This window comes from Phyllobates terribilis, unplaced genomic scaffold (assembly GCF_046119375.1).
Source record: "Phyllobates terribilis strain yellow unplaced genomic scaffold, ASM4611937v1 Scaffold_10__3_contigs__length_209671492, whole genome shotgun sequence".
Classification (NCBI taxonomy): Eukaryota; Metazoa; Chordata; class Amphibia; order Anura; family Dendrobatidae; genus Phyllobates; species Phyllobates terribilis.
The window spans coordinates 187,579,242-187,600,970 of record NW_027362770.1 but is presented as its reverse complement, the minus strand read 5'-3'; the positions used below and the strand labels follow the sequence as shown (position 1 = coordinate 187,600,970).

The 21,729-nt window shown below is 51.4% G+C and overlaps 2 protein-coding genes and 1 long non-coding RNA gene across 3 annotated transcripts; 2 read left to right on the top strand and 1 right to left on the bottom strand.

Moving 5' to 3' along the window:
• Positions 1-462: 462 nt before the first annotated feature.
• On the top strand, positions 463-1,632 carry LOC141164273 (uncharacterized). Its single transcript, XR_012250891.1, has 2 exons — positions 463-560; positions 670-1,632. It is a non-coding gene; the product is annotated as an uncharacterized lncRNA (long non-coding RNA).
• Positions 1,633-4,626: 2,994 nt separating this feature from the next.
• On the top strand, positions 4,627-6,683 carry REP15 (RAB15 effector protein). Its single transcript, XM_073649404.1, is given in 3 exon segments — positions 4,627-4,991; positions 4,994-5,103; positions 5,106-6,683. Coding segments are annotated over 3 exon segments (714 nt in total). The 5' UTR covers positions 4,627-4,723; the 3' UTR covers positions 5,442-6,683.
• An 846-nt stretch (positions 6,684-7,529) lies between these two features.
• On the bottom strand, positions 7,530-21,658 carry CYB5R3 (cytochrome b5 reductase 3). The gene is given in 14 exon segments (XM_073650366.1): positions 7,530-8,043; positions 8,046-8,144; positions 8,558-8,584; positions 8,587-8,656; positions 9,977-10,062; positions 10,215-10,265; positions 10,268-10,297; positions 10,380-10,406; positions 10,409-10,519; positions 10,573-10,663; positions 10,665-10,684; positions 10,817-10,889; positions 10,967-11,098; positions 21,493-21,658. Coding segments are annotated over 14 exon segments (909 nt in total). The 5' UTR covers positions 21,514-21,658; the 3' UTR covers positions 7,530-7,972.
• Positions 21,659-21,729: the final 71 nt, after the last annotated feature.

The window sequence follows — 21,729 nt, the reverse complement described above, 5'->3', positions numbered from 1 at the left end:
CTGTGTACAAGAATATAACTACTATAATACTGCCCCCTATGTACAAGAATATAACTACTATAATACTGCTCCTGTGTACAAGAATATAACTACTATAATACTGCTCCTGTGTACAAGAATATAACTACTATAATACTGCCCCTATGTATAAGAATATAACTACTATAATACTGCCCCCTATGTACAAGAATATACCTACTATAATACTGCTCCTATGTACAAGAATATAACTACTATAATACTGCTCCTATGTACAAGAATATAACTACTATAATACTGCTCCCTATGTACAAGAATATAACTACTATAATACTGGCCCCTATGTACAAGAATATAACTACTATAATACTGGCCCCTATGTACAAGAATATAACTACTATAATACTGCCCCTATGTACAAGAATATAACTACTATAATACTGCTCCTATGTACAAGAATATAACTGCTATTATACTGCCCCCTATGGATAACGTTGCGGTCTTTCTCCTGTTAGATGGAAGACTCGGAGGGAACAGTGCGGCAGATCGGGGCGTTTTCTGAAGGCATCAATAACCTGACGGTATTATTCCCGCTATCATACGTCACACTCTCTTTTTTCCGTGTCTCTTACATTCTATCCTCCACTCACATCCAGAGCTGCGTTCACACTCTTGTCTCCCTCCCCGCAGCACATGCTGAAGGAAGACGACATGTTCCGGGATACTCCGCCCGATCCCCCAGCGCCAGCATCACAGACGACGACTCCAACGTGTGACTCCGCGCTCCGGCCGCCATTTTTATTCCTTGTGTTTGCGATTGTTATTTTTTGCGTCACTGTTTTTGCGCTCCGGGTTCGGGGGGAGGGGAGACCGTGCCTTTAAAAGTGATAATAAAAATGACCGCCAGCCGTTTGTAGCGCGTCTGCGCAGCGGAGAGCGTTGGTGCCTCTATGGGTAGTATTTAGTCAGTGACTAATAACATTTGTACCACAGCGCCCTCTAGTGGCTGCAGAGGGGGAGTGCATTGAGCAGCGCCAAATTATACAATGCGTTGTACTGCCATAATTAAAGGGGTGGGACGAGTTGTTTAAAGACAACGTTGTCTGTATTTTTTATTATGATGTAAAAAATTGCATCCAATTTTCAGACTGAGCTGCAGTACCCCGTACGGCCACTTGGAGGAGTGTGGAGCTGTTGGGATTTGGGGGTTTTTTTTTTGTTACTCGCCTCATGTGGCAGCTTCTGGTATTGCAGCTCAGTCCCATTTTATGCAGCAGAGCTTGCAATACCAGACGCATCCACTTGGCTGAGAGTGGCGCTGTTTTTTTTTTGTTTTTTTTTAACCCTTTGCAGTTTTTATACTATACGATTCACGGCGCTGTTACTTTTTATACAAATTTTTCTATTTTAAAGTGTGAAAAAAAGAAAAGTTTTACGAAAAAACAAAACAAAACCCCATAAGGTCTAGTTTTCTATACCAGTATTTCCAGTTTACGTGCCAGCTGGGTTCTGGAGGGGGCGGGCTGTGCCTACGGATGGCTCGGGTCTTAGTCAGTGTTGGGGGGGTTGGAATAAAACATTTGTGCCCTAAAAATAAGAAATATGTCCAGCCCTGGGGTCGTCCTCTGCAATCAAAAGTTTATTAAAAGTTTTTAGAAACTTTCCAGCAGGGGGCGACTCACTGATAATTATTTTTTTTTTTATTTAAAGGGCCAGCAGCCGCGGGGGTGGTCTTGTGCTGGGGGGGCGGCTGCATCTTCTGCTGATATTTATGCTTCTTGTTTTGTATGTTTATTTATGATGATCGTGGGGGGGTGCAGGTGACGCGGCACTGACTCCGCACGTTATCGGGGGAGGGAGGCGCGGCCCCCGGAGGTCGTTATAACACTATAAAGTATACGAGCAGATGTTATCGCGTCCGTCTATATCTGACTGTAATAAAAGCTTATGTTTAACTTGAAGGCGTCTCTGCCGGTGACTCCTATTTGCTTTACAGTCATCTACCGCTCTCTGTTATCAGCCGTTTCTGATTAAATCTTAATAACACGAACCTCCCCAAAAAAAAATCTCCAGACCGAGCTCCACCATCATCAATATTCTTACGTGGCCGCAGTACCACATCCTGCCTGTGCACAGGAGGGGGCGCTGTTTCTGGTGTAAGTCGCCACATACAACCAATTCCTGAGCAGAGAATGATGGTTCCATAGAGTTTCCTGCTGATCATTTGCATAAATAATTTGCATAAATTTGATTCCCAGAATAACGAGGAAGTGTCTACCTCCTGACGCACGCCGGATCTGCACACTGCTGCTGAAATACTCTGTGCTGCTGAGAACCGTGCTCTATCAATTTACCTAAAACACAGGTCTTGACCACCTCCTCGACAAGAACCATGTACTTCCCTTCTGAAATACTCTGTGCTGCTGTGCAGCTTGTTCTGGAACAACCCGGACTGAGGAATTGTCCACCCTAAGACTTCACACATTCCTCAGCTGAAATACTCTGTGCTGCGGAGAACCTAAGCACAGGCTGTGACCTCCTACAAGATCAGCATACTGCCCTCCTGAAATACTCTGTGCAGCTGAAGACCCTGTCCCTTCCACTACCTCAGTCTGTGACTGCCTATAAGGTGAGCACACTCCCCTCCTGAAATACTCTGTGCTGCCGAGGATCCTGCTCCTACCACTATGCATCCTCCTGAAATACTCTGTGCTGCCGAGGATCCTGCTCCTACCACTATGCATCCTCCTGAAATACTCTGTGCTGCCGAGGATCCTGCTCCTACCACTATGCATCCTCCTGAAATACTCTGTGCTGCCGAGGATCCTGCTCCTACCACTATGCATCCTCCTGAAATACTCTGTGCTGCCGAGGATCCTGCTCCTACCACTATGCATCCTCCTGAAATGCTCTGTGCTGCCGAGGATCCTGCTCCTACCACTATGCATCCTCCTGAAATGCTCTGTGCTGCCGAGGATCCTGCTCCTACCACTATGCATCCTCCTGAAATGCTCTGTGCTGCTGAGGACCCTGCTTTTTTTTCCCTCATTCTGTGACGACCTATGAGATGATTCCACTCTCCTCCTGAAATACTCTGTGCTGCTGAGGACTCTGCATCGTCCTACAAAACTAGCACATTTGTTCCTCCTGAAATACTCTGTGCTCCTGAGCAGTGGGAAACATTATAAAGTAATTTCTAACAGCTGGGGATTTGCAGTTATAGGGGCGTCTTTACTTTCAGGTGGGGGGGGAGCTTTGATACTAAAACTAGTCATGTGACCACCGGAACTGGGGACATCGGGTGCAGCTATTAACCCATTGTCGGCTGAGCCGTTGTAGATCTGAAGGGCGTGTAGACTTTTGCAACCTACACAATGTATCTAAAACAAATAGCGCAACTTTACCAATGGCTCAGCTTAAAAACCTCTTACCGTTTGTGTATACAGCTCTGAGCCAGACTTATGTGCCTGCATACTGACTGTTCCCACCCTGTAACTCTTCCCTCTGCCTCCTCTTATCCCAAGTAGCCTGCAGACAGAAGCGACAGTCACCTGACTACAGAAGCGATTGTAGTCTGTAACCATGGAAACAGAGCTGCATACACAAAACGGTAGTTTGATTTTGGACTGTTTTGCAAAGTTTTTTTCTTTTTTTAAAGTTTATTTTGGAAATGTACATACCCCCCCCCCCCACCCCAAAGAAGAGGAGTGGGGGCACCCAGCATAAAGAGGAGGAATTGGGGCACCCGGAACATAGGAATGGGGGAGCACCTGGCACATAGAAGAGAGGAGTGGGGGCACCCGGCACATAGAAGAGAGGAATGGGGGGGCACCCGGCACAATGCAGAGAGGAATGGGGGGGGCACCCGGGCACAATGCAGAGAGGAATGGGGGGGGCACCCGGCACAATGCAGAGAGGAATGGGGGGGGCACCCGGCACAATGCAGAGAGGAATGGGGGGGGCACCCGGCACAATGCAGAGAGGAATGGGGGGGGCACCCGGCACAATGCAGAGAGAATGGGGGGGCACCCGGCACATAGAAGAGAGGAATGGGGGGGGGGGGGCACCCGGCACATAGAAGAGAGGAATGGGGGGGGGGGGCACCCGGCACATAGAAGAGAGGAATGGGGGGGCACCCGGCACAATGCAGAGAGGAATGGGGGGGCACCCGGCACATAGAAGAGAGGAATGGGGGGGGGGGCCCCCGCCACATAGAAGAGAGGAATGGGGGGGGCACCCGGCACATAGAAGAGAGGAATGGGGGGGGGCACCCGGCACATAGAAGAGAGGAATGGGGGGGGGCACCCGGCACAAAGAAGAGAGGAATGGGGGGGCACCAGGCACAAAGAGAGAGGAGTGGGGGCACCTGGCACATAGAAGGGAGGAGTGGGGGGCATCGGGGACATAGAAGAGAGACGTTACACTTTTTTTTAAAGTGACAGCTTCTTTCATTCAACCCCTGCTTAAAGGGAACGTATATGATAAGAAAACACCAGCGCCCCCTTGTCCTCAGGTTGTGTTTGGCATTGCATCTACACCGAAGAGGCTGGTCCTGAGCTGCAGTCTCACCTCCGACGCTTTTTCTAAGCCTTCAGGTCAGACTTTGCTCCGTTATGACAACCGCCCCTTTAAGTGTCTCCGTGTGAAAGTTGTCGGTCTGGTTCGGGCAGCTCCCGTCCCCGCCCCCGTCTGTCCCCGCTGGCAGCGCACAGCTGCTCCGCTCGTCTCCTCCGATCTGACCGCCATGGGTCAGACGCCGTCCGCCCCGGTGATCGTGCCCCCGCTGGAGAAGGCGGACGTCGTGTGCGAGGTCTTCAGCCAGGGAGTGGTGCACGCCTCGCACAAGCTCCGCCACTACCTGGGATTCCAGGACCCTCATGGGACGCTGCGTCCCCACACGGACACCCTGACGGACATCTTCCTAGTGGACTTCATCACCTTCTGCGTGGAGAAAGGTGTGGAGGAGCGGATCTGCACCAGCAAGATGACCGCGCAGCAGACCGCGCTCCTCGGGTGGACTGGATCTGGACGCTGCTGGGTCCCGACAAGTCGGTGCGGCTCCAGATCGCCGTCCAGGCCCTGCAGATGTCCGACTTCACCGGCGACGGCCGAGGGGCCCCCGACACCTTCCACCGGGGGCCCTGAAGGAGATGCAGCTCCCCGACTCCTCCTCCAAGGAGCGCAGCCGCTACGAGAAGCTGGAGGAGTTCTGCCGCCTGGTCGGCGCCGACTGCCTGGGACTCTTCATGGTGTTCGGATTAACCGGAAAACCCAAGGACGTCCGCGGGATCTTATTGGAGAGCGTCAGCAAGGAGGAGAAGAAGAACGGCGGGGAGCGCGCCCTGCAGCAGTACATCCAGGACACCGACACCTTCCTGCCCACCCGGGACCTGCTGGACGCCTGTATGTCCCGGAGGACCGGACGGAGGAACATCGGCAAAGTCTACATCAACTTCCTATAGTCACCGGGAATCTGACCACAACCGGACTCCAGACTGATACATTGTAACGACACGTCCAGCACAGGAGGGATGTGCAGCTGCTGCTGGCTCACACACTGATACATTGTGACAAACCTTCAGCTGTGAGAAACTTATAACACCCCCCCCCCCCCCTGTGTAGGCATTCCTCTATATGGACAGAAGGTGGCGCTATCTGCACTAAGTCGCTGGGTATCAGTAAAGTATTACATATTAGGATATGTCTGAGCTTTACCAGACCCCCGCGGCCTCCATGCTTTACACACCCAGATATTGTTATAGCAAGACAGCCGGACACCCCTGCCAACACTATCTTCTGACTGACCGTTAGGAAGTGTTGTCCATAGGGGCGCACAGATGGTATCCTGTTACAGCAATTTCCATCTCTGGTTATAGGTCTGATGAGCAGCAATTCATAATATCTACAGGAGACTTGTTTTACTGATACAGAGATCCCAATCTGCTGCATTTATAGTGACTGTTCTGTATTTCTCCCACTAGAGGGAGCTCACTGCATTGTTTTATAATCAAACATTCTCTATACAGGGAGCTCCCCCTAGTGGAGGCTGCAGACAGGATCTTATCATGCATCTCTGTATACAGGGAACTCCCCCTAGTGGTGGCTGCAAACATGGATCGTATCCTGTATCTCTGTATACAGGTAGCTCCCCCTAGTGGTGGCTGCAGACAGGATCTTATCATGCATCTCTGTATACAGGGAAATCCCCCTAGTGGTGGCTGCAGACAGGGATCTTATCATGCATCTCTGTATACAGGGAAATCCCCCTAGTGGTGGCTGCAGACAGGATCTTATCATGTATCTCTGTATACAGGGAGCTCCCCCTAGTGGTGGCTGCAGACAGGATCTTATCATGCATCTCTGTATACAGGGAAATCCCCCTAGTGGTGGCTGCAACAGGATCGTATCCTGTATCTCTGTATACAGGTAGCTCCCCCTAGTGGTGGCTGCAGACAGGATCTTATCATGCATCTCTGTATACAGGGAGCTCCCCCTAGTGGTGGCTGCAGACAGGATCTGATCATGCATCTCTGTAGACAGGGGCTCCCCCTAGTGGTGGCTGCAGACAGGATCTGATCATGTATCTCTGTATACAGAGAACTCCCCCTAGTGGTGGCTGAAAACAGGATCGTATCCTGTATCTCTGTATACAGGGAGCTCCCCCTAGTGGTGGCTGCAGACAGGATCTTATCATGCATCTCTGTATACAGGGAGCATCCCCCTAGTGGTGGCTGCAGACAGAATCTTATCATGTATCTCTGTATACAGGGAGCTCCCCCTAGTGGTGGCTGCAGACAGGATCTTATTCATGTATCTCTGTATACAGGGAGCTCCCCCTAGTGGTGGCTGCAGACAGGATCGTATCCTGTATCTCTGTATACAGGTAGCTCCCCCTAGTGGTGGCAGCAGACAGGGATCTTATCATGTATCTCTGTATACAAGGGAGCTCCCCCTAGTGGTGGGGCTACAGGAATACAGTCTCATGTAAATGTTTATGGAGAGGATTGGCGCTTGTATTAGTACAGCAGGGGCTTGTACACGTTTGCTGGTTCTCCTTTAGCCTCTCCCACGTTGCGGTGCGGTGCACGCGGCGTCACATGACCCTATTGTTGAGTCCAGTTACATTCTGGCTCCGATGTTTCTCTCCATTGTCTGATGCCGTCACTACAAGAGCATGAATCACTGCTGTACATTATTATTATTAAAGGGACCTTTCTAGTAAAGTCTTCTTTTAGGTGGTCTCTGCTCTACGACCCCCTTTTACTCTGCTAATTTTAAATGGCAATTGTAATTCTTCCTTTTTCCATTAGAAGCGCTGTAGCCATCCATCCAGAGTTTACAGCCGATCACTGGGAACCCGGGACTGTATGGAGCGCCCCTTTAATTACGATTGACCAGAATTCAAACTTTGTACTTTGTTTTTAAAGGGCCATACACCCTAAATATCTGTTAAAAACATCTTGTATTAGTGCCCTCTGGTGGCAGAATTTGGTATTGCACTGCAAAAAAAAAAAAATAATAATATTAAATAATGAGACGGGAGACGGAAATCAAAGTATTTTCCTGTATTTTTGATGAAGAATAAAAATACATTGTACACACGGAAAGGTGACGAAGGCGAGAGACGAGGCGAAAAGGGGGATAGTGCAAGTAGAGGGGTCAGAAGCAGATCCAGGCACCTTGTGACGAGCGCCCGCCGCGTTTCCACTTTCCTTAGTGTCACATCGAATACTCAATTGGAGAAGTAGGACTACAACTCCCAGCTGGCACTTTCAATTACCACAAAGTCCTTACTTTGGTTTAGTCAAGTGCCGACTGAACTTATAACCTGCCTAGTGCATAACACCCGCCCCTTTAAGAGCCCCCACCTATGGATACCCAGCGTCACTGACAGCAGTAGCGCCCCCCGCTGGCGGCAGCAGTCCGCGCGCCTGTCACAACGATGCCGGGATGGAGGAGACGTTCTCTCTGCGCTCGGCTCACACAATGGCGCCTAGTAGGCAAATCTGCGGTCCTGGGGGTAGCTCAGCTTGTCCAGGCTGGGGTTAATGGCGTACTGGATCATGGGGGTGGTCCGCACATCAGGATCAGCACGTCGTCCCCGGGTGGGGGCATAAAGGAGCGGATCATGTCCTCATTGACGAAGCCCTGGCTGTAATCCCAACCTGGAGATAGACAATATAGTGAGAGCATGGCGCCCCTGGTGGCCACAGAGGGGATCACACACAAAACTTTTCTGAAAAGAGTCTGGGAAAAAGTTTCTGAACTACTCAAACCCTCAGCTTTACAATTCATCACCATTTTCAAGATGCTGCTTGCTGTCAGTGAATGAGAACATCTCACCTTGTCTGACCACCTCCCCCCCCCTTATCCATATGAGGTTATCCTAAAACACATTTGTAACAAACCATTCAGCTGTATAACATATCAATGACACGACCTCAGGGGACACACCAGGGCTGCTGAAAAATACAGCTCCCAGCATGCTCCAATATCCAGCCGCTGGGCCGTGCATGCTGGGAGCTGTAGTCCCTGCAGTGTCCAGAGCACAGGGGGTCACTGAGGAGGAGGCTCTTACTCTCGGGCGCCCGGTCCAGCGTGTACACAGCTTGAATCTGCCGGAGTGGTTGGTCCGGATCTCCTCCAGCTCCTCCCGTAACAGAATGTCCTTCTCCGCCTGAAAGAAGCGAGAACAGTGAGAACAGCGGCCGACTCCAGTCACAGCCAGAGCTGCAGCACAACCTGGAGGGGCAGCTCTGGATGTGACTAGAGGTGAATATCTGCATGTTCAGGAATAAACATAGTCCTAGAGTCCATCTATGTATATCAGTGAGGGGGTAGCACGGGCACATCTTCCCCCCCCCCCCCCCCCCATCTACTACCGCCAGTCCCCCCCCATCTACCTATCCCCCCCCCATCTACTACGCCAGTCAATCCCCCCCCCACCATCTACTACCGCCAGTCAATCCCCCCCCACCATCTACTACCGCCAGTCAATCCCCCCCCCCACCACTACTACCTACCGCCAGTCAATCCCCCCCCCACCATCTACTACCGCCAGTCAATCCCCCCCCCACCATACCTACCGCCAGTCAATCCCCCCCCCCAACCATCTACTACCGCCAGTCAATCCCCCCCCCCCCAACATCTACTACCGCCAGGTCAATCCCCCCCCCCCAATCTACTACCGCCAGTCAATCCCCCCCCCCCACATCTACTACCGCCAGTCAATCCCCCCCCCCCACATCTACTACCGCCAGTCAATCCCCCCCCCACATCTACTACCGCCAGTCAATCCCCCCCCCCACATCTACTACCGCCAGTCAATCCCCCCCCCCCACATCTACTACCGCCAGTCAATCCCCCCCCCACATCTACTACCGCCAGTCAATCCCCCCCACACACCTACTACCGCCAGTCGTCCCTCCCCCCACACCTACTACCGCCAGCTCGTCCCTCCCCCCACACACCTACTACCGCCAGTCGTCCCTCCCCCCACACACCTACTACCGCCAGTCGTCCCTCCCCCCACACACCTACTACCGCCAGTCGTCCCTCCCCCCACACACCTACTACCGCCAGTCGTCCCTCCCCCCACACACCTACTACCGCCAGTCGTCCCTCCCCCCCCACACTTACTACCGCCAGCCCCTCCCCACATCTACTACCGCCAGCCCCTCCCCACATCTACTACCGCCAGCCCCTCCCCACATCTACTACCGCCAGCCCCTCCCCACATCCACTACCGCCAGCCCCTCCCCACATCCCACTACCGCCAGCCCCTCCCACATCCACTACCCGCCAGCCCCTCCCCACATCCACTACCGCAGCCCCTCCCCACATCCACTACCGGCAGCCCCTCCCACATCCACTACCGCCAGCCCCTCCCCACATCACTACCGCCAGCCCCTCCCCACGAACTACCAGTCACAGGAGTCGTATCCGCTCCACCACCAGTCACAGCAGCCCCCGCCCTCATGGCGGCCATCATACAGACCTGATTAGCAAACAGCAGGTAGCAGACAGTGCGGTCGTCTTTGTCCTTCATGACGGCGCGGATGAGCTGCAGCATGGGGGTGATCCCTGCAGAGGAGACAAGACGCAATCATCATCCACCATCACGATCCCAGGGGGCGGGGCACAGACTGACAGCCAATCACATCCACTGCCAGGGAATTATCTGCATAAACCCCTCCCCTCTCATATGATGAGAGTTGTAGTCCCGGCGCCAGTACCTGTGCCCCCCGCGATCAGTCCCAGCTGCTGAACCTTCTTGGTGACCGTGGAGATTTCTTGTCAGGACGGATCTCGAAAGTTCCTTAAAGAACAAGAAAAAATTGTATCCTGATCGCCCCTCGTGCCCGATCCCTCCCCTCCCCCGCCGGTCGGTGGGACATTACCCCTCCCGCTGTAGGTCAGCAGCCCACTGGGCCCCTGAAGTCGATGGTCTCCCCGATCTTCAGGGCTTCTAGGTACTGAGACATTTTGCCGCCCTCAGGAATTTGGGGTGTATGCCTTTAAATAAATCTGGAAGAAAATACTCGGATTAACGAGGCGGACGCCGATCGTCTAGCCGACCACGGGACGGCGCACGCACCTTCACCACCAGGTCCACGTAGCCCTTATCATCGTCACTGGACACCGGAGTGTAGGGGCGGACAACCAGGTTCCCGTCCACCCGGGCCCGACAGGTAGATGTGCTGCCCTGGAAGCAACCGAAAGAGAAGAAGTCACCAGACCGGGGGCGGATGGGAATGACAGGGGACGGGGGCGGTTAGAAAGGACGGGGGCCAAAGCTACATCCGACTCGAGTGACCGATACAGCCCTCATTCTTACCGATGGGGAGACCCAGGATGTGTTCACGAGACGGCAGCGCAAAGCGGAAGCGGCGGGTGTCATGGCTGATGACCTAGGAGCAGACATCAAGATGGAGCCAATTATTGTCCCGTTCATCCCGATCAAGTGACCGTCGGCATCAGGACTTACCTCCTTATCGATCAGCCGCAGGGGGTATTTCACATCCGCGCTCTCTAAGGTGATGGCCGGAGGGGGCTTCCCGAAAAGTCTTCTGAAGATCGCAAAGACGATGTAGAAAGGATAAGTAACGACCCGCCCCAACTGAAAGAGAGCGGCAGCGTTAACCGAGCGACGGCCAGGAGCAACGACGGAAACAGCAACGCAAACGAGAGCGCAAGTCATCTAACACCAAAATACAAGAGACATCACATATCCTGTATTATCCTCCAGAGCAGCACTCACTATTCTGCTGGTGCAGTCACTGTGTACATACATTACATGACTGATCGTGAGTTACATCCTGTATTATACTCCAGAGCTGCACTCACTATTCTGCTGGTGCAGTCACTGTGTACATACATTACATTACTGATCCTGAGTTACATCCTGTATTATACTCCAGAGCTGCGCTCACTATTCTGCTGGTGCAGTCACTGTGTACATACATTACATGACTGATCGTGAGTTACATCCTGTATTATACTCCAGAGCTGCACTCAGTGACTGCTCCAGCAGAATAGTGTGTATACATTACATTACTGATCCTGAGTTACTTCCTATATTATACTCCAGAGCTGCGCTCACTATTCTGCTGGTGCAGTCACTGTGTACATACATTACTGATCCTGAGTTACATCCTGTATTAAACCCCAGAGCTGCACTCACTATTCTGCTGGTGCAGTCACTGTGTACATACATTACATTACTGATCCTGAGTAGCATCCTGTATTATACTCAGAGCTGCACTCGCTATCTGCTGGAGCAGTCACTGTGTACATACATTCATGACTGATCGTGAGTTACATCCTGTATTATACTCCAGAGCTGCACTCACTATTCTGCTGGTGCAGTCACTGTGTATTTACATTACATTACTGATCCTGAGTTACATCCTGTATTATCCTCCAGAGCTGCGCTCACATATTCTGCTGGTGCAGTCACTGTGTACATACATTACTGATCCTGAGTTACATCTGTATTATACCCCAGAGCTGCACTCACTATTCTGCTGGTGAAGTCACTGTGTACATACATTACATTACTGATCCTGAGTTACCTCCTGTATTATACTCCAGAGCTGCACTCACTATTGTGCTGGAGCAGTCACTGTGTACATACATTACTGATCCAGAGTTACCTCCTGTATTATACTCCAGAGCTGCACTCACTATTCTGCTGGTGCAGTCCCTGTGTACATACATTACATTACTGATCCTGAGTTACCTCCTGTATATACCCCAGAGCTGCACTCACATTCTGCTGGTGCAGTCACTGTGTACATACATTACATTACTGATCCTGAGTAGCATCCTGTATTATACTCCAGAGCTGCACTCGCTATTCTGCTGGTGCAGTCACTGTGTACATACATTACATTACTGATCCATAGTTACATCCTGTATTATCCTCCAGAGCTGCACTCACTATTCTGCTGGTGCAGTCACTGTGTACATACATTACTGATCCTGAGTTACATCCTGTATTATACCCCAGAGCTGCACTCACTATTCTGCTGGTGAAGTCACTGTGTACATACATTACATTACTGAATCCTGAGTTACCTCCTGTATTATACTCCAGAGCTGCACTCACTATTGTGCTGGAGCAGTCACTGTGTACATACATTACTGATCCTGAGTTACCTCCTGTATTATACTCCAGAGCTGCACTCACTATTCTGCTGGTGCAGTCACTGTGTACATACATTACATTACTGATCCTGAGTTACCTCCTGTATTATACCCCAGAGCTGCACTCACTATTCTGCTGGTGCAGTCACTGTGTACATACATTACATTACTGATCCTGAGTAGCATCCTGTATTATACTCCAGAGCTGCACTCGCTATTCTGCTGGTGCAGTCACTGTGTACATACATTACATTACTGATCCATAGTTACATCCTGTATTATCCTCCAGAGCTGCACTCACTATTCTGCTGGTGAAGTCACTGTGTACATACATTACATTACTGATCCTGAGTTACCTCCTGTATTATACTCCAGAGCTGCACTCACTATTGTGCTGGAGCAGTCACTGTGTACATACATTACTGATCCTGAGTTACATCCTGTATTATACTCCAGAGCTGCAATCTCTATTCTGCTGGTGCAGTCACTGTGTACATACATTACATTACTGATCCTGAGTTACCTCCTGTATTATACTCCAGAGCTGCACTCACTATTCTGCTGGTGCAGTCACTGTGTACATACATTACATTACTGATCCGGAGTTACCTCCTGTATTATACTCCAGAGCTGCACTCACTATTCTGCTGGTGCAGTCACTGTGTACATACATTACATTACTGATCCTGAGTTACATCCTGTATTATACTCCAGAGCTGCACTCACTATTCTCCTGGTGCAGTCACTGTGTACATACATTACATTACTGATCCTGAGTTACCTCCTGTATTATACTCCAGAGCTGCACTCTCTATTCTGCCGCTGCAGTCACTGTGTACATACATTACATTACTGATCCTGAGTTACATCCTGTATTATACTCCAGAGCTGCACTCACTATTCTCCTGGTGCAGTCACTGTGTACACACATTACATTACTGATCCTGAGTTACACCCTGTATTATACTCCAGAGCTGCACTCACTATTCTGCTGGTGGAGTCACTGTGTACATACATTACTGATCCTGAGTTACATCCTGTATTATACCCCAGAGCTGCACTCACTATTCTGCTGGTGCAGTCACTGTATACATACATTACATTACTGATCCTGAGTTACATCCTGTATTATACTCCAGAGCTGCACTCACTATTCTGCTGGTGCAGTCACTGTGTACATACATTACATTACTGATCCTGAGTTACATCCTGTATTATACTCCAGAGCTGCACTCACTATTCTGCTGGTGCAGTCACTGTGTACATACATTACATTACTGATCCCGAGTTACCTCCTGTATTATACCCCAGAGCTGCACTCACTATTCTGCTGGTGCAGTCACTGTGTACATACATTACATTACTGATCCCGAGTTACATCCTGTATTATACCCCAGAGCTGCACTCACTATTCTGCTGGTGCAGTCACTGTGTACATACATTACATTACTGATCCTGAGTTACATCCTGTATTATACTCCAGAGCTGCACTCACTATTCTGCTGGAGCAGTCACTGTGTACATACATTACTGATCCTGAGTTACATCATGTATTATACTCCAGAGCTGCACTCACTATTCTGCTGGGGCAGTCACTGTGTACATACATTACTGATCCTGAGTTACATCCTGTATTATACCCCAGAGCTGCACTCACTATTCTGCTGGTGGAGTCACTGTGTACATACATTACATTACTGATCCTGAGTTACATCCTGTATTATACTCCAGAGCTGCACTCACTATTCTGCTGGTGCAGTCACTGTGTACATACATTACATTACTGATCCTGAGTTACATCCTGTATTATACTCCAGAGCTGCGCTCACTATTCTGCTGGTGCAGTCACTATGTACATACATTACATTACTGATCCATAGTTACATCCTGTATTATCCTCCAGAGCTGCACTCACTATTCTGCTGGTGAAGTCACTGTGTACATACATTACATTACTGATCCTGAGTTACCTCCTGTATTATACTCCAGAGCTGCACTCACTATTGTGCTGGAGCAGTCACTGTGTACATACATTACTGATCCTGAGTTACCTCCTGTATTATACTCCAGAGCTGCACTCACTATTCTGCTGGTGCAGTCACTGTGTACATACATTACATTACTGATCCTGAGTTACCTCCTGTATTATACTCCAGAGCTGCACTCTCTATTCTGCCGCTGCAGTCACTGTGTACATACATTACATTACTGATCCCGAGTTACATCCTGTATTATACTCCAGAGCTGCACTCACTATTCTGCTGGTGCAGTCACTGTGTACATACATTACATTACTGATCCGGAGTTACATCCTGTATTATACTCCAGAGCTGCACTCACTATTCTGCACCTGCAGTCACTGTGTACATACATTACATTACTAATCCTGAGTTACATCCTGTATTATACTCCAGAGCTGCACTCACTATTCTGCTGGTGCAGTCACTATGTACATACATTACATTACTAATCCTGAGTTACATCCTGTATTGTACTCCAGAGCTGCACTCACTATTCTGCTGGTGCAGTCACTGTGTACATACATTACATTACTGATCCTGAGTTACCTCCTGTATTATACTCCAGAGCTGCACTCACTATTCTGCTGGTGCAGTCACTGTGTACATACATTACATTACTGATCCTGAGTTACATCCTGTATTATACTCCAGAGCTGCACTCACTATTCTGCTGGTGCAGTCACTGTGTACATACATTACATTACTGATCCTGAGTTACCTCCTGTATTATACTCCAGAGCTGCACTCACTATTCTGCTGGTGCAGTCACTGTGTACATACATTACATTACTGATCCTGAGTTACATCCTGTATTATACCCCAGAGCTGTACTCACTATTCTGCTGGTGCAGTCACTGTATACATACATTACATTACTGATCCTGAGTTACATCCTGTATTATACTCCAGAGCTGCGCTCACTATTCTGCTGGTGCAGTCACTGTGTACATACATTACATTACTGATCCTGAGTTACATCCTGTATTATACTCCAGAGCTGCACTCACTATTCTGCTGGTGCAGTCACTGTGTACATACATTACATTACTGATCCTGAGTTACATCCTGTATTATACTCCAGAGCTGCACTCACTATTCTGCTGGTGCAGTCACTGTGTACATACATTACATTACTGATCCCGAGTTACCTCCTGTATTATACCCCAGAGCTGCACTCACTATTCTGCTGGAGCAGTCACTGTGTACATACATTACATTACTGATCCGGAGTTACATCCTGTATTATACTCCAGAGCTGCACTCACTATTCTGCTGGTGCAGTCACTGTGTACATACATTACATTACTGATCCTGAGTTACATCCTGTATTATACTCCAGAGCTGCACTCACTATTCTGCTGGTGCAGTCACTGTGTACATACATTACATTACTGATCCCGAGTTACCTCCTGTATTATACCCCAGAGCTGCACTCACTATTCTGCTGGAGCAGTCACTGTGTACATACATTACATTACTGATCCTGAGTTACCTCCTGTATTATACTCCAGAGCTGCACTCACTATTCTGCTGGTGCAGTCACTGTGTACATACATTACATTACTGATCCGGAGTTACATCCTGTATTATACTCCAGAGCTGCGCTCACTATTCTGTACAGTGGATATATTTAGGATCTGTCCGCCCCTGTATTTCGCTCACAATTCCACTCCTATGAGTCAGCACAGCCCTCCTGTCCCCTGAGATTGTACATTCTTCAGTCAGGGCCGCCCTGTGTGGAGTCACCTACTCTCCTGCCTGCAGCCGCTCGGCCATCTCTGTAATATACAGGAAGGGTCATAATCACACACAGATTCACAGGTTTCTTTCAGCTGTTGGACGTTATAAAGACTTTCCTGAACATCTCGCGTCATTCACTTAAAGGTGAAAAAATATCTACTGTGATGGAGACACGAGAAATACAGATTTACCAACATAGTGGGCAGCCACCACTAGAGGGAGCTAGCTAAAAATGTATTTATACGCTTCCTATTGACTACTACAGGAGCTGTATGTAGTGAGCTCCCCCTAGTGGTGGCCGTGTTAATCTGTATGTAGTGTGCTCCCTCTAGTGGGGGCCGTATTAATCTGTATGTAGTGTGCTCCCTCTAGTGGGGGCCGTATTAATCTGTATGTAGTGTGCTCCCTCTAGTGGGGGCCGTATTAATCTGTATGTAGTGTGCTCCCTCTAGTGGGGGCCGTATTAATCTGTATGTAGTGTGCTCCCTCTAGTGGGGGCCGTATTAATCTGTATGTAGTGTGCTCCCTCTAGTGGGGGCCGTATTAATCTGTATGTAGTGTGCTCCCTCTAGTGGGGGCCGTATTAATCTGTATGTAGTGTGCTCCCTCTAGTGGGGGCCGTATTAATCTGTATGTAGTGTGCTCCCTCTAGTGGGGGCCGTATTAATCTGTATGTAGTGTGCTCCCTCTAGTGGGGGCCGTATTAATCTGTATGTAGTGTGCTCCCTCTAGTGGGGGCCGTATTAATCTGTATGTAGTGTGCTCCCTCTAGTGGGGGCCGTATTAATCTGTATGTAGTGTGCTCCCTCTAGTGGGGGCCGTATTAATCTGTATGTAGTGTGCTCCCTCTAGTGGGGGCCGTATTAATCTGTATGTAGTGTGCTCCCTCTAGTGGGGGCCGTATTAATCTGTATGTAGTGTGCTCCCTCTAGTGGGGGCCGTATTAATCTGTATGTAGTGTGCTCCCTCTAGTGGGGGCCGTATTAATCTGTATGTAGTGTGCTCCCTCTAGTGGGGGCCGTATTAATCTGTATGTAGTGTGCTCCCTCTAGTGGGGGCCGTATTAATCTGTATGTAGTGAGCTCCCTCTAGTGGGGGCCGTATTAATCTGTATGTAGTGAGCTCCCTCTAGTGGTGGCCGTATAAATCTGTATGTAGTGAGCTCCCCCTAGTGGTGGCCGTATAAATCTGTATGTAGTGAGCTCCCCCTAGTGGTGGCCGTATAAATCTGTATGTAGTGAGCTCCCCCTAGTGGTGGCCGTATAAATCTGTATGTAGTGAGCTCCCCCTAGTGGGGCCGTATAAATCTGTATGTAGTGAGCTCCCCCTAGTGGTGGCCGTATAAATCTGTATGTAGTGAGCTCCCCTAGTGGTGGCCGTATAAATCTGTATGTAGTGAGCTCCCCCTAGTGGTGGCCGTATAAATCTGTATGTAGTGAGCTCCCTCATAGTGATGGCTGTATAAATCTGTATGTAGTGAGCTCCCCTAGTGGTGGCCGTATAAATCTGTATGTAGTGAGCTCCCCCTAGTGGTGGCCGTATAAATCTGTATGTAGTGAGCTCCCCCTAGTGGTGGCTGTATAAATCTGTATGTAGTGAGCTCCCTCTAGTGGTGGTTATATAAATCTGTATGTAGTGAGCTCCCCCTAGTGGGGGCTGTATAAATCTGTATGCAGTGAGCTCCCCGTAGTGTGGCTGTATAAATCTGTATGTAGTGAGCTCCCCCTAGTGGGGGCTGTATAAATCTGTATGTAGTGAGCTCCCCGTAGTGGTGGCTGTATAAATCTGTATGTAGTGAGCTCCCCTAGTGGGGGCTGTATAAATCTGTATGTAGTGAGCTCCCAGTAGTGGTGGCTGTATAAATCTGTATGTAGTGAGCTCCCCCTAGTGGTAACTGTATAAATCTGTATGTAGTGAGCTCCCCCTAGTGGGGGCTGTATAAATCTGTATGTAGTGAGCTCTCCTATGGGACACCCTCTCCCCACACCTGACATACATAAGAGGCTACAGTTCCTCCATGTTTGCCCGGTATCAGTGCACAACGTGTTGTGAGATCGGTAGAATTGAGCATCAGCCAAACCCCCGATACCCATCAACCTTTACATGAGAGAAGCAACAGATTTCAGGTTAATCGCTTGCAACGCCTCAGCAATGAAGGGGTTAACAGCCGAACTACAACTAGTGGTGGAGAAAGGAACCTCATCCAGGATTGTAGAGAGATTTCCATAATCCAGAGCACACATGGGTGGGTCAATCACTGGGGGGAGTTCCAGCACCCATAATGCCTCAGGAAGGGATGTGGAGGAGCACAGGCCGCTGCTGAATGTCGGAGATACGGCCCCATTATCCCTGCATTCCTATACGAGGGCGACCGCGTGACAGCTGGAACACGATCCAAATTATTACTGGTGTAAACAGCAGCCGACATCACCAGCCGGAGGGGGGTCCTGACCGCCCCCGCATCATGGAGACAGGGACCCTAATCTGACCAGGGACCAGACCCCACCCCACCCCACCCCACCAGCCTGACCACATCATCCCTTAATAGCAATGTGAACCTAATTTGGTGTCATCCCTTTAATACGCCCACAATACAGGCCGTGTCCCCCACCACAATACAGGCCGTGTCCCCCACCACAATACAGGGGCCGGACACAGGATCGGAACTGGACAATGAGTCATGTGACTTAAATCCCCCTAGTGGCCAAGGAGAGAATTAAAGGGAGTGTCAGCTGCTTTATGGCCACTGGGAACCTAAATACAAGTGAGGATCCGCCCACATGGCCTTTAAACGGAGATCTACAATTTTATCTTTCGACCATATGCTAATGAAGTGGCAAATGGGTGGTCCTGAGCTCTGATAAACACTTACTTGCTCTGCTCACTTAGACTTAATTGACAGTTGAACTTGACAGTTGCAGTGCCCCGGAGGGGACAGAGGCTGAGAGGGGTCAGGACCGCCCCGGAGGGGATAGAGGGATCAAGAGGGCACCCAGGAGGGGACAGAGGCCCAGAGGGGACTGAGGCAGAGAAGGGTCAGGATCGCCCCAGAGGGGAGAGGGAATAAGAGGGCACCCCGGAGGGGACAGAGGCTGAGAAGGGTCGGGACCGCCCCAGAGGGGAGAGGGAACAAGAGGGCACCCCGGAGGGGACAGAGGCCCAGAGAGGACAGAGGCAGAGAAGGGTCAGGATCGCCCCAGAGGGGAGAGGGAATAAGAGGGCACCCCGGAGGGGACAGAGGCTGAGAAGGGTCGGGACCGCCTCAGAGGGGAGAGGGAACAAGAGGGCACCCCGGAGAGGACAGAGGCCCAGAGGGGACAGAGGCAGAGAAGGGTCAGGACCGCCCCAGAGGGGAGAGGGGGAACAAGAGGGCACCCCGGAGGGGACAGAGGCTGAGAAGGGTCGGGACCGCCCCAGAGGGGAGAAGGGGAAAAAGAGGGCACCCCGGAGTGGACAGAGACCCAGAGGGGACAGAGGCAGAGAAGGGTCGGGACCGCCCCAGAGGGGAGAGGGAATAAGAGGGCACCCCGGAGGGGACAGAGGCTGAAAGGGGTCGGGACCACCCCGGAGGGGAGAGGGGGATCAAGAGGACACCCCGGAGGGGACAGAGGCCCAGAGGGGACAGAGGCAGAGAAGGGTCGGAACCGCCCCAGAGGGGAGAGGGAATAAGAGGGCACCCCGGAGGGGACAGAGGCTGAAAGGGGTCGGGACCGCCCCGGAGGGGAGAGGGGGACCAAGAGGGCACCCCGGAGGGGACAGAAGCAGAAAAGGGTCGGGACCGCTCCAGAGGGGAGAGGGGGAACAAGAGGGCACCCCGGAGGGGACAGAGGCTGAAAGGGGTCGGGACCGCCCCGGAGGGGAGAGGGGGACCAAGAGGGCACCCTGGAGGGGACAGAAGCAGAAAAGGGTCAGGACCGCTCCAGAGGGGAGAGGGGGAACAAGAGGGCACCCCGGAGGGGACAGAGGCCCAGAGGGGACAGAGGCAGAGAAGGGTCGGGACCGCCCCAGAGGGGAGAGGGAACAAGAGGGCACCCCGGAGGGGACAGAGGCTGAAAGGGTTCGGGACCGCCCCGGAGGGGAGAGGGGGATCAAGAGGGCATCCCGGAGGGGACAGAGGCAGAGAAGGATCGGGACCGCCCCGGAGGGGAGAGGGAATAAGACGGCACCCCGGAGGGGACAGGGGCTGAAAGGGGTCGGGACTGCCCCGGAGGGGAGAGGGAACAAGAGGGCACCCCGGAGGGGACAGAGGCTGAGAAGGGTCAGGACCGCCCCAGAGGGGAGAGGGAACAAGAGGGCACCCCGGAGGGGACAGAGGCCCAGAGAGGACAGAGGCAGAGAAGGGTCAGGATCGCCCCAGAGGGGAGAGGGAATAAGAGGGCACCCCGGAGGGGACAGAGGCTGAGAAGGGTCGGGACTGCCCCGGAGGGGAGAGGGGGGATCAAGAGGGCACCCCGGAGGGGACAGAGGCCCAGAGAGGACAGAGGCAGAGAAGGGTCAGGATCGCCCCAGAGGGGAGAGGGAATAAGAGGGCACCCCGGAGGGGACAGAGGCTGAGAAGGGTCGGGACTGCCCCGGAGGGGAGAGGGGGGGATCAAGAGGGCACCCCGGAGGGGACAGAGGCTGGGGAGAGGGGGAACAAGAGAACACCCCGGAGGGGACAGAGGCTGGGGAGAGGAGGGGAAGAGAGGCGGAGAGGGGTCGGGACATGCGGAATATAAATGGCGTCGTCAATTAAGACAAAGGGGCGGGGAGGAGCAGGGGCGTTTACCACAGGCTCAGGACCACCCACTGGGTACTTATAGCCCCATTAGCATAGGATCTATATGGTCCAATACTGGGGCCCTGCCCAGAACCCACCGACCACCTCCAAGGTCACCTGACGACTGCACTGGGGGCTACACCAGGACCACCAGCCTCATCCGCCCGATTTGGCAGTAGATTGTAAGCGCTGAGGCCTGGAGTGCCTCTTCCCGAGCAGGGGGCGGCTGCTGCAGAACCTCTTGCCTGCACACAGCAGTGGTCACACCCACCCAGGCCCTGCGGCCGCCGCTTCCTGCCCTCCATACTGTGCCCTCCGTGCTGTGTCATCCCCGGCCCCGCTCACCGTGCTGATGTGCGCCCCCATGTGGCCGGTGACTAAACGGCGCCGACTCCCAGGAAAGATACAAAGTTACAACTGAACGTTCTAAAGTAGAACGCGGCCGAGATGTCAGCCTGGCTCCGCCCACCGATCCCTGATTGGCTCAGAGCGCTGCCAATCATTATCCTCGCTCTTCCCTGTCAGGGCCAGACTCCTCCTCTATCCGCTCACTGATTGGCTCCGGGAGACATCAGTTATGTC